General features: G+C 58.1%; 7 protein-coding genes across 7 annotated transcripts in view; 6 read left to right on the forward strand and 1 right to left on the reverse strand.

Annotated features, from left to right (window-relative positions):
• Nucleotides 1-56: 56 nt before the first annotated feature.
• ACA1_243560 (RhoGAP domain containing protein) lies at nucleotides 57-2,477 on the forward strand (the record flags this gene model as incomplete). Its single annotated transcript, XM_004335361.1, has 12 exons — nucleotides 57-206; nucleotides 326-398; nucleotides 487-570; nucleotides 638-710; nucleotides 845-888; nucleotides 1,002-1,081; nucleotides 1,171-1,272; nucleotides 1,359-1,503; nucleotides 1,634-1,814; nucleotides 1,893-1,971; nucleotides 2,120-2,202; nucleotides 2,390-2,477. The coding sequence occupies 12 exons, from the start codon at nucleotides 57-59 to the stop codon at nucleotides 2,475-2,477; spliced, it is 1,182 nt and encodes a 393-aa protein (XP_004335409.1).
• An 890-nt stretch (nucleotides 2,478-3,367) lies between these two features.
• On the forward strand, nucleotides 3,368-4,593 carry ACA1_243570 (uncharacterized protein; the record flags this gene model as incomplete). Its single annotated transcript, XM_004335362.1, has 3 exons — nucleotides 3,368-3,598; nucleotides 3,947-4,025; nucleotides 4,139-4,593. The coding sequence occupies 3 exons, from the start codon at nucleotides 3,368-3,370 to the stop codon at nucleotides 4,591-4,593; spliced, it is 765 nt and encodes a 254-aa protein (XP_004335410.1).
• Nucleotides 4,594-4,975: 382 nt separating this feature from the next.
• ACA1_243580 (uncharacterized protein) lies at nucleotides 4,976-5,369 on the forward strand (the record flags this gene model as incomplete). The annotated part of the gene is given in 3 exon segments (XM_004335363.1): nucleotides 4,976-5,073; nucleotides 5,088-5,183; nucleotides 5,357-5,369. The coding sequence occupies 3 exon segments, from the start codon at nucleotides 4,976-4,978 to the stop codon at nucleotides 5,367-5,369; spliced, it is 207 nt and encodes a 68-aa protein (XP_004335411.1).
• Nucleotides 5,370-6,051: 682 nt separating this feature from the next.
• Nucleotides 6,052-8,058, forward strand: ACA1_243590 (uncharacterized protein; the record flags this gene model as incomplete). The annotated part of the gene is made up of 9 exons (XM_004335364.1): nucleotides 6,052-6,300; nucleotides 6,376-6,651; nucleotides 6,737-6,821; nucleotides 6,939-7,028; nucleotides 7,089-7,198; nucleotides 7,281-7,412; nucleotides 7,494-7,617; nucleotides 7,696-7,800; nucleotides 7,877-8,058. 9 exons carry the CDS (start codon nucleotides 6,052-6,054, stop codon nucleotides 8,056-8,058), a joined length of 1,353 nt encoding a protein of 450 aa, XP_004335412.1.
• Nucleotides 8,059-9,092: 1,034 nt separating this feature from the next.
• Nucleotides 9,093-9,335, forward strand: ACA1_243600 (uncharacterized protein; the record flags this gene model as incomplete). Its single annotated transcript, XM_004335365.1, has 1 exon — nucleotides 9,093-9,335. One exon carries the CDS (start codon nucleotides 9,093-9,095, stop codon nucleotides 9,333-9,335), a length of 243 nt encoding a protein of 80 aa, XP_004335413.1.
• Nucleotides 9,336-9,759: 424 nt separating this feature from the next.
• ACA1_243610 (uncharacterized protein) lies at nucleotides 9,760-10,722 on the reverse strand (the record flags this gene model as incomplete). The annotated part of the gene is made up of 1 exon (XM_004335366.1): nucleotides 9,760-10,722. The coding sequence occupies one exon, from the start codon at nucleotides 10,720-10,722 to the stop codon at nucleotides 9,760-9,762; it is 963 nt and encodes a 320-aa protein (XP_004335414.1).
• Nucleotides 10,723-11,025: 303 nt separating this feature from the next.
• The window catches only part of ACA1_243620 (uncharacterized protein), a gene marked incomplete at both ends in the record, with an annotated part of 1,319 nt that continues 758 nt past the window's right edge, over nucleotides 11,026-11,586 (forward strand). The window contains 2 exons of the mRNA XM_004335367.1: nucleotides 11,026-11,188; nucleotides 11,314-11,465. Coding sequence (XP_004335415.1) covers nucleotides 11,026-11,188; nucleotides 11,314-11,465 — 315 coding nt within the window. The remainder of the gene's footprint in view (nucleotides 11,189-11,313; nucleotides 11,466-11,586) is intronic.

Genomic DNA, 11,586 nt, shown 5'->3' on the forward strand with positions numbered 1-11,586 from the left:
CATGACCTATTGTGTGTGTGGTGTGTGTGGTGTGTGTGTGGTGTGTGTGTGTGTTAATGTGCCTGACGTCGTGCGTATTCAGGGACCTGGGTGGACCCGCGCTGTCGCCCGACATCAAGAAAGACATCAACATGTTCCAGCTCGAGGGCTACGCCCAGCACTACTTCCGCACGGTGAAGAAGGGCCTCTTCAAGCGCACCGTGCCCGTACGCGAGCTCCTCGTCTGGTCCAAGGTACAGCGCCGATTCACTCACGCATTCACTTGCGTTTCCGTCAAGCGAGCAGCTCGCATAACTCTGCCCTTTCGCATTTTTTCGTCACAAAGGGGGACATCAACGGCGGACTGCTCAAGCACGCCAAGCGGGACACACACAAGGCCGCCATCAAGATGTTCCGCAGTTCGTCCCACTTTCTTCTGCTGCGCAAACAATGTCGAACACTGACACGTCCGTTTCTTCGTTCTTCGTTCATCTTCCGCGGTGACAGACATCCAGCGGTACATGGGCGATCGGGAGGTCAAAGCGGGCAACCGGAGCGGTGACCAGCTCGCGCTGCATATTGCCGTAGAGGGTGCGCCAACTGAGGCCTTGTTTCGTTTTTGGCCCTGTCGAGCTCACATCCTGGTGTGCACGTGCAGCTGACCGCGTGCCCGAGCTGAGAGACGAGGTCTACATCCAGATCTGCAAGCAGACCACCCAGAACCCATCACCGTACCTCCTTTCTCCCCTCCCCCGAAGCTCATCGCCCAGGTGGCCGCTCACCGCTTTTCTTTCGTTCTTCGTTCTCTTTCGTTCTTTTTCGTTTTTTCGTTTTTCTTTTCTCGCGCAACTGAACGGGCGGCCAGAAAGAGCAATGGACTCGGGTGGGAACTGCTGGCCATCATCTCCTGTACGCACCTCTCCACGCAACGTTGGCCCAACTCTCATGCCCCTGCGTGCGCACTCACCCGTGTGTGTGTGTGTGTGTGTGTGTGTGTGTGTGTGTGTGTATGGTTTTGACAGCGATCTGCTATCCGACGAAGGATCTGGAGGTCCATCTGGTGGCCTACCTCAACTTCTACCTGGGCTGGAACGAGGAGAACGTACGCACTCACGAGAGTATTCAAATCAGAGGCGAGGCGGCTCGGTCTGGGACCTGACAGTGCCGTGGGTTTTGGATGACTTGCTGCAGGTACGTGCGATAGCGCACTACTGTTTGCGAAAGCTGGGGCAGAAGGGCAGACCCGCCTCCCTCCACCGAGCCATCACCCTCCAGGAAATCGTTCGCTACAAGGTACCCTCTCGCTATCGTGTGTCGTGTCGTGTGTCGTGTGTCGTGTCGTGTCGTGTGTAAACTGATATGAATTGAGGACTCTCCAGGCGGCTCCGTTCCAGAAGTCGTGGTTCGGGAGTTGCCTGCAGGAGCAGCTGGAGATGCCGGTCCAAGCACCACTGCCCCAGACCGCCGCGGCCGACATTCCCCTCATCCTCCCCGCCCTCACCGACGCCATCGAAGTCGCCGGCGGTACCGCCTCTCCTCTCCGCTTCCCCTTCCACTGCAAAGCCCTTTTGCTGACGTGTCGTGTGTGCGGCGTGTGTCGTGCTCGTGTTTGTCACCTGCATGTGCGGTGTGTGCGTGTGCGGTGCGGGTCTAGGGTTCAAGACGGAGGGCCTGTTCAGGATCTCGGGCGACGGGGCGGAGGTGAGCCGGCTGCGGGCGCAGGTCGAGGGCGGCGATCTGACGTTCAACCCGCGCGCCTGCCCGCACGACCTCGCCTCGCTCTTCAAGGCCTGGCTCCGCGAGCTCACGCCCGTCGTCATCGTGCCCGAGCTCTAGTACGCAATCCTCTCTCTCCGCGTGCCTCGTCACGGCCTCATAGTTGCTCACCACTCCTTCGCACCGTGCGCGGGTAGCCAAGAGTTTTTGAACAACTGCGACCAGCAGGCAAAGCTGCGCGAACTCGTCGCCCATCTACCGCCCGTCCACAACAAGGTGCACATCACCACCAGTTGATTATAATTATGATTTTAATTTTAATTATAAATAATAAATAATACATCTTAATTGCGTTGTTCAATGCTAAAAAGGGTTGTGTGGTGTGTGCGGTCAGGTGTTGCTGCACGTGCTTCGATTTTTGCAGGCGCTGACGCATGCCGACAACGTTCCGGCCACAAAGATGACGGCCTCCAATATCGCGCTCCTCTTCTCGCCGCTCCTCCTCAGGTACGCCCCGCACAATTCCACTTCTCTCCTCCCCTCCTCTCACTTGCTTTGCTCACCTCAACTCTTCTCTTTCGCGTCCCCTTGACGATGACTCCCAGATGCCCAAGGTGCGCCACTGCACACACACGCGCACACGCGCACACGCACACACGCAGTACTGATGGCGGTGAGTGTTTGGTTTGTGCAGTGACGACCCAATGGTGATGTTGGAAAACACAAAGTCCGAGTCCAAGGCCGTCGTCACCCTCCTCCAGATCGACTGGTCGGCTTCGTAGGCCAATCCCTCTCCTCATAACTTCTTTCTCCCACCCAAACGCTATAATTATTTGCAGTTGCTGAGTGGTCAGGACAATGACTTTGATGCCGACTTGTATTTCCCCATGAGAAGTGGCTGTCACCAATGATGGTGGCCCCAGCAAAGTCTCAGTTTCACATGTTGCAGCACCTTGATCCTAGCCTACAGCTTGAAAGGCTTGGTGAAGAGGATGGACAATGAACACCTACACTCTGTCCTACTCATGGTGTCAGATTGGCTTTGGGTCTCTCATAATTCTGAAAGTTAGTGAAAAAGGTACACCTGGTTTGTAGGACATACTTCATCCTTCAGTTGTCATAAGCACAGCAGTTGATGTCGTGGTGTGGGTCCATAACCTGTTGAGAGTATGTGATGTGTGACAGGAAAGAAGAGAGAGAGAGAGAGACAATGACCATGAATGCAGCAAGAGCCCTCAACAAGCAGCTTGTGGCCCACTTTCACACATTCATGCAGCTCATCCAGCAGGCAACTACGCCAATTGTACAGCTAACACCACTGCCTGTTGATTGAGTCTGCATGCTACTTCGCTTGTGGCTTTGCACCTCAGTCTCACGCCCTGGCCTGCCACCCGCCCCCATAGCCTTAAAAATGGCAATAAATTGCTTTCCCAAACAACCTCGCGGGCTTCTACGTTTGCTGTTTGTGTTTGCGCCGCTTCATTCTTTGGGCCATGTCAGGCTACGGGTGCTTCACATTCCAAGCTCCGAGCCCCACCGCCCCAACCAGTCAGCCAATCACGTTGCGGCACAAGCTCGGAGGTGGGTAGTGCGCTCACGCTTCGGCGGGAAAGGGCGTTTACACTACGCGAGAAGAGCCAGCTACGGCACAGTAATCGAGAACTAAATCTTGATGAGAAAGAGCGAAAGCGAAAGCGAAAGCGACGAAAGAACCTGGCCGCGCCTCTCGTTCCACGGGGGACGGTCGGACCGTATTGCGAACACCAGCTTCTTCATGGTCTTGTTTGTGGTCTGGCCGACCAGTAGTCTGCTGCGAGTCCACCCTGCCAATTACCACAAGGGGAACCACAAGCTGCAAGACCCCCCGACCAGTTCCGGAACGCTCTACCTTCGTGGCTGTCTGGTACTCAACCAAGGCGGGGTACGAACAATAAACAAATCATGTAATAGCTTTGTGTTAACTTTTTATATTTCAATTTCCAAAATTGTTTACAGGAGCGCCAAGTGCGGTGCCGAGAAGATAGTTGTGCCCTCGGTGAAGCGCGCGACCTTCTCCGCATCCACCCTTTAGGAGTGAAAAACAGCATTCTCTACGACCCTCAATCTCCAGCCCCCCTCGACCAGGCTCTCCAGTTGGCAATCAGGGTGCGTTCGACACACACGACACATCGCGACACGCACGACGCACAAGACTTACGCGTTGTTGTGCCACTACCGCGACACATAGACCACCTGTTTCTCTTCCCACCAGGAGGGCCGTGGCTTCCGCGTGCGCCTGTGGATCGAAGACGAACACGGGGTATTTCTCTACCCCGTAGGCGAGCTCGACTGTACGATCCCCCAACGACCAGCGGGCTCTGCCGCTCAGCAGTGCTGACGTCACCAGCGCGCCTGGAGGCACTCACACCACCACGACACTACATGTGTGTTGATGTGTGCGCAGTGGGCGAAGTCATCACCAATCGCGGCACGGCCCGTCGGCAAGAGCCGGCCCGCCGAAGCAAGCGGCAGCGCACGTCCGACGCCCAAGCCGACCGACCAGAGGGACTCGCGCAGCACCAGGACCAAGGCCTCGCGTCCGACCAGCACCCTTTGAACCCAGAACCAGGGCCAATTGAGCTGACCGGGTCCACGACCACCAGCCCCGCAGGAACCCCACAGTACGGCAGCTTTGACTGGAACCCTCCCACCAATTCCATTTCCTACGTCGACAACAACAGCATCTACGACAACAACAGCCACGCAGCACCACTGCGAGACGACCGCTTCATCACACCCTATCCGCACCCGAGTGTCGTGCGACCCGACCCGCTCGCTCTACCGACGTCTGCCCCTCCTCAAGGAGAGGCGGCTCGCGAAGACGAGACGGAATTCGACACCGATCAGTTCTTCAACTAAGCGAAGGCAAGCTTGCCACGTACGTCACTCGCTTCACTCTCTTTACTCACTCGTTTGAAGCATTCACGCAACTGTGCGATATACTGATTTGATCTCTCGTTCGCGATCACCCAACAGGCAGCTATCCACACGCAAAACATTCCCAACACGCAACACTCCACCACGATGGTGGCGACGACGACGACAACAACTCCGCTATGTACGCCGCGCGCTCTTCTTTCTTTGCTCACCTCGCTGCCGCTTACGGTGCTCACTCGACTCTCCCTCACACCACAGGCCGAAATGAATAGGCGATCCGCGACATGCTTCTGCAAACGACCATCATTGGTTTGACCGGTCGAGAGCTGGCCCAAGTGGCAACGACCTTCCAGGTGCGGGGGTCATGCCTGGCTTGAGGCAAGCTCTGGCATCCGACAACGAGCGGCCACATTCCTTCGGGAGCGAGCTGGCAGCGACGCAAGCGCAAGCGGAGGACGGGTGGTGCGGGCGGGTAGTGCGGCTCTCTTCGTCGACCGACGGACGGACGAGGAGCTGCGGATATCTCGACAGATCGGCGCGATTGCTTGCCGAGTGTCGATCTTCTTCGAACTGTGCAGCTACTGACCAGGTGTCCCTTATCGTACGTGGTCCTGTCTCTTATGTGCGTGTGTGTCGTGTGTGTAGTGCGTGCCGTGTGTGCCGTGTGTCGTGTGTCGTTTGTGTGTATCGCGTGTCTTGTATTTATTGGACTGAATGGCGGTGCTCTTGAATGCCGGTACTGCAGAGAGGAATTCTGATGGGGAAGACCAAGTCACGAAAGAGAAACAGTTCGAAGAAGATCTACACTCGGCAAGCAATCGCGCCGACCTGTCGAGATATCCGCAGCTCCTCGTCCGTCGGTCGACGAAGAGAGCCGCACTACCCGCCCGCACCACCCGTCCTCCGCTTGCGCCTTGCGCCGCTGCCAGCTCGCTCCCGAAGGAATGTGGCCGCTCGCTGTCGGATGCCAGAGCTTGGCCCAAGCCAGTCATGACCTCCCGCATTCCGAAGGTCTGCGCAGCCCGACCACCTCGACCAGAGGGAACCCAAATAGCCCGAGCAGAGCACAGTGGCCCACTAAGCACATCGAAAAGGACGCATAAAGGAGTATAGCATTCAAGTTCATCTTGTGTGTGAGATAACAAAGAAGACCATGTGCATCACAAAGTATGTAAGCCATGGTTTTTTGGTGAGAGGCCAGCGATGTGGCACTGCAACCATTCCTCGCTCATTCATTGGCTGCGACGGCCGAAATTTGGCGTCGGTGAAATATCGCACCATCGACCGAAATTTCTGAATATCGGAAGCTTGAGAAGCGGACAGTCTCCCCACACACGCAAACAGGGCCACCCACACCGGCGGAGGAGAACTCCAGTACATCTTCCGCTCGTTCATAATTTAAAGCAACCCAAACCGCACCAGACCAAAAAAAGCCACACGATGGACTACGACCCAGGCCAAGAAGCCGCTGGTGGCTACCCTCGCGCCGAAAGGCTCGCACACTGGGAGGTCGCTCGCGGGCGCTACGAAGAAGTTCGCCTGTGCCACGTCGGTCCGCCGGGGGCGCTCTTGTGGATTATCGACCGCAACTGGAGCGACGGCAATGACAAGCTCTGGCGCAACGGGCGCGCACCTCCCGGCTGTGCCCAGCTCGAAGCCAGGCTTTTGGCCAAGCGCACCCACGAACAGGTCTTTTGCCCCGGTCCTCTTCGCCGGGTCTTTTTCTTTTCTCACCCCTTTTCTCTTCTTTTCTTTCTTCTTCAGGTAAATTGCCCACCCTGCATGGCGCAGCTGCGCCAGGAGCGTCGAGAGCAGCTGGGGCAAAGGCTGCTCAAGAAGTGCCAGAACGAGATGATGCGTCAGGTGCCCCAACCGGGCAAAGTGGAGCAGGACCGCCAGGCAAAGCGGAAAGCGGCCGCGGAGGAAAGCGCGTGGGAGAAGGACGACAAGTATGCCAACCCGAGCCTGGTCCAGGTGCATTCTCCCTTTGGCCAGACTCTCCAGCTTGATGAGGAGGGAAGCTGCGTGTTTCAGATGAGGGTACGCACCATGCCAAGCCAACAACATCCCTTTCGCCTTTCTCTTATTCAAAAACTCTCGACTTTCTCTTATTCACGAGTGGCAGGTGCACTGTAATCACCCGAAAAGTGGGCTTGAGGTCGAGTTTGTCGTCAAGTCCCTTACGGGCCTGGTGACCTGTTCACTTTCCTGTACGCGGGGTTCCTATGGCTTAGTGACATCCCATTGATCACTCACACATCAAGCTTGCCTGTGCTGTGGTGCGTGTGTGTGTGTCGTGCGTGTGTGTCGTGTGTGTTTGTTTCCAGTGCACCATGTGAACGCAAAGCGCGGGGGCAAAGAGAAACAGACTGGTAGCAATCATAAGCGTCAGCGCTTAGACGAGGAACCGTCTGCTGGTCCGTTCAATCCCCTTTCACTTTGCCAATAGTTCCCTCTTTCTAATCAGCTGCGTGCAGTGGCCGCGCCGGCCTTTGCGAGCAGGCCACCGCAGCAGGACAATTTCAATCCGTCAGCAAGTCTGGACCCGACAGGTCCACCCCCAATGGGCGATGATCCTACAACTGGGGTATTCTGCTCCTTGCGGTGGAGAATTAGTCATGACCTGCAGGGTGCTTGACACTAATATTCCCCGCCGGTTCAATGAACAGGCCATGCCTCCACATCCTGGCAACAACACCGCAGTCCCTCCTTGCCCAGAGGCTGGACACACCGGTTCATCGCCCTTTCAGGGCAGCCCTGGTAATGATGGGGCCTCGGAAGTTCAAGCGATCACCCCTGGAGTGCGTCCAACGTTTCATGTGTTCAAATGGCCAAAACATAGGCTGATCTGATTTCCATTGCCTCGGGAATAGGCCAACCAGGTAACTCCTTTCGAGCGCGACATGACCGAAATCGAACAATTGTTGTTCTTCTCGCTCAGTGCCCCGAGCGGCTCAGATGGACCTTCTCCGACGCAGCTCTCCGCCTTGTTCGGCGTACAGGAAGGTACGTGTTGTCCAGTTGGTGTGTGTCTTGTTTGAGCGGCTGAACCGGTCTTTTTACCGCCATCTATTATTTTTTCAGGGGAGGCCTTCGATACCATGAACCTGCCCCTAGCAGAAGCTGAACAACATCATCCACATGATCGCTCCGCTTTACCTTGGTTCAACGACCACCACAAACCAGAAGGTATGCTAGCTGGTTCTTTCTTTCAAGAGTTTCCTACACAGCGGTTGACCTCGAGCACCTCTTCGTTTTGGCGCAGGTGATCTCTTTCTGAAAAAGTTAGGCTTGTGCACATCTCCCTCTCGGTATTCCGGGTCGTCACTCGATCTGGAAGGCTCTGAGGAAGACGCTCTCGCTGACTCCGTCCATGGCTCTGATAGCGCACAGGTTTCCCTGACCCCTCCGCCCATTGTTTTTTTTTTTCGGTTTTCCTCACCCTAAGCCGTGATGAATGCACCCATCCAGCGCTATCGGAAGTAAACGTCACAAGCCACCACTTCCCGCAACCGTACACTTGCCTCTCCGCCACCGCCCGGCCCGTCGCGTCGACCTTGACCTTTCGCTGCGTCCCATTCCCCACACACTCGGCAGCACGTCGCCGTGGGGATGGGTACAGCTGACGCTGGACCGCGGCCCTGGATCGCTGCGCGCGCTGGCCGCCCACCAAGGCCACCGCCCCAGCGAGAGAACTACCCGACTCTATCTCTACCCTGCTACCTCGTCCACTGGTGGACGGTCGCCCATGACCGTCGCCAGCAGGATCCATCATGACGCCCACGCCGCGTACGTCATCTTCCACACACACACACACACACACACACACACTGCCGCACACACACAGCCGCACACGCGCTACGCATACCGTGCATTCCTCAAACATAACTCCCACCACACCGACGACGGTAGGCTTTACACAAGGCGGCGAGGCGCATAAGAGACGAGGCAGCGAGGGACAACGAGGGCTCTACATACCCATTTCTCTCGATTCATCCAGGCCGTGATCCAGCGTCGGCTGTACCCATCCCCACGGCGACGTGCTGCTGAGTGTGAACCACTACTGGCACCACCACCACTGCACGTCGTCCCCGGGCGCGCGCGTTTGCGAGTGAACGCGGCCCCGACCTTGGGCTACAAAGGCTGGCTCTCTCCGTCACCCCACCACAGTTCGAACCACAACAACAACGACGAGAGAGAGATCCCCTTCCGCACACGACACCCCCGCGAGAACCATCGATGACTCCCTCGCGGGGCGGAAGCTCCTTTCGCCAACTTCTTCTCACACGCACGACGAGAACCGAACTGCTCGACGACTGCTCCGATTCGCCGCGGGAAACCCTCGCACACCAGTAAACCACCATCTGAGCCCGCGGAGCAACGAAGAGGAGGAAGAAGAGGCGACAACGGCCAAGCTTAGAGAGGCTCGACGCCTTTGCTTGGGCCGTACAGGAGGCACTCCGAGACCCCACGGGCGCACCATGCAACGGTGCAATGTCGACGACGATGACTTCGACGACGACAACGACGGCTTCGACGATGACGACAACATCGACGACAACATCGACGACGACGACGACGACAACAAACAAGGCGTCGTCGACGATTCGAAGCCAGTCACAGGCCCGTGGGCTAGAGTGCGAGGACACGGTCCGCGCGACAAGTCTGGCGCGCGGACCACGAGGCGGTCGAGCGAAGCCCGCGAAATCGGTCGATCGCGATAGGCTTCGCACCACCGGAGACCAGTCATCTCCGAGCGACCACCACGGATCATCATCACACAACGAGGGTCTTTCTTTCTGCGTTCATCAAGCCAGCCCGAGAGAGCGCACCATCACCGCGCCATGGCACGCAGGTTCTTTCACCCTCGCGCCCGGCACATCACCGACGAGAGCCGGCGCAAACGAAACAGAACAACGACGGCGCTGCACCACCCCAGCAGCAGCCACCCCCCGGGAGTGCTGGCCCACAGCACCCACTCCCGGCCCGCCCTACTATGTTCACCCACTCCCCCCATCTCCCCTTCCTTTCCCCCGCTCCACCAGTCCGTGGCGTGAGGGGCAGTAAAACGAGTTTGCATTGACTGAGAAGTTGTAGAAATGTTTGGTGATCAGTGATCACAACTAAGCGAACGCAAGAAGAAGGGCTTCACTCGGGGCACCCGTTTGCGCGCAGCCACCGAGCCACTTCGTCGTGACCTTCTTCCTCAGCCGCGTGGATGGTCTGGCTGTCCCACAGGCAGCCGTTGGCCCGCGCCCACTGCAGAACCTCGAGACGGCCCCCGAAGGCCGCGTCGGTACACGTGCCGGTGTCCCACGGGCAGCCGTTGGCCCGCGCCCACTGCAGCACCTCGAGGTGGCCCCCGTGGGCGGCGTTGGAGCAGGTGCGCCGGTCCCAGGGGCAGCCCTCAGAGCGCAGCCACTGCAGCAGTGCGAGGTGGCCGCCGTGGGCCGCGGCATAGCACGCGCGCTCGTCCCAGGCGCAGCCATTGGCGCGTAACCATTGAACCGCCGCCTGCTGGCCCTGCTCGGCCGCCAGCTCGCACAGCCTGGCGTCAGCGAATGCGCAGCCCCGACGGTCCCGCAGCCACTCGAGCACCGCCACATGGCCACCCTTGGCCGCTTGCTCGACTGTGGCATCGTCGTCACCATCACCGTCGCCGTCGCCGTCACCGTCATCGTCTTCGTCTTCGTCTTCGTGGTCTTCGTTGTCGACAATGTCGTAGAGCCACTGGAGGACTGGGAGGTGGCCTGTCCTGGCCGCGTGGCCACGGGCGTGTTCGATCTCGTCCACCGGGCAGCCCTGGGCGCGGGCCCACTGCAGCACCGTCAGCCGGCCGTGGGCCGCCAGCCGCCCCGCATAGTTCCAGTAGTTCTCCTCGCCGTCCTCCTCTTCGGCCACCACCTCGGCCGCGGCATCGGCCAACGTAGCGGTGGTTCCTTTGTCATCGTCCTCGCCGTCGTCGCAGTCGCCGTCGCTGGCGCCCTCGGGCAGGCACTGTGCGGCGAGGGCATCCGACCATTTTCGGCACACGGCCCGGCACACGGGCAGAGAGAGGTGGTCGACGTGGCACAGGACGAGGCCCACGAGCTCCGGGGCCAGGTGGTCCATGTGGCCGCCAGAGTTACAACCCTCCTCTTTTCGTGGTCGGACCTTGTCTGGAGCCTCCAGCTCCTCCCTACCTTGTTTGTCTGCTTCGGCCGCGAGGCCTTCCCTTTTCCTCTTCATCTTTGTGTCGGGATCAAAGCGTGGAACCAAACTGATGTCGTTTCGAAGAAAACAAAAGCCAGCGCTAAAGCGAAAAAGCAGTTTATCTCCAAAGAAAAGGCTTTGAGAAAATAATCTCCTAGCCCTAATGAAAGAGAAAAGGAGATTTCAGAGTTGCAAAACGTCTTGCTTGGCGCAAAAACAAACATGGAGCGACGGACACGATGCCACCTTGCGCTCTTGCCCTATCTTCTCCTCGTCGTGCTCGCCTCGCTTGTGGCGGCGAGCGAGGTGACGCCCTCGCCAGTAGCGCCGGCGGGGTTCGATCACACTTTATGGACACGCGTCCTCCAGTCCTACGCCTCCACTGGTAACCTCCACCCAACCCTCTTCGTTCTTTGTCGCTTTCTTCGCTTTCGTCGTGCCCCCCCCAAATAATTCAGTATTAAATATTACTGAATTATATTTATTATTAATCAAATAAATGGCCCGCAGCCAAGATCGATGGCATACAGGAGACGGTGGTGGACTACGAGACCTTGCGTCGGCGAGCCGACCCCGACTTCGCCAACTACCTCGACAAGCTGGCCGACTTTGACCCCGCCACGCTGTCCGGCTCGCGAGAGGAGACGCTGGCCTTCTGGCTCGTACGCCGCGCTCCCCAAACCAAACGTCTGTTGTTTCAGCTCTCGGGCCACGCGCTGCTTTCTCACGCCGGAGACATGTGCGCGCGATGATGCGCAGAATGCGTACAATGCGTTCGCCGTG

This window comes from Acanthamoeba castellanii (assembly GCF_000313135.1).
Source record: "Acanthamoeba castellanii str. Neff unplaced genomic scaffold scf7180000084763, whole genome shotgun sequence".
Lineage (NCBI taxonomy): Eukaryota > Discosea > Longamoebia > Acanthamoebidae > Acanthamoeba > Acanthamoeba castellanii.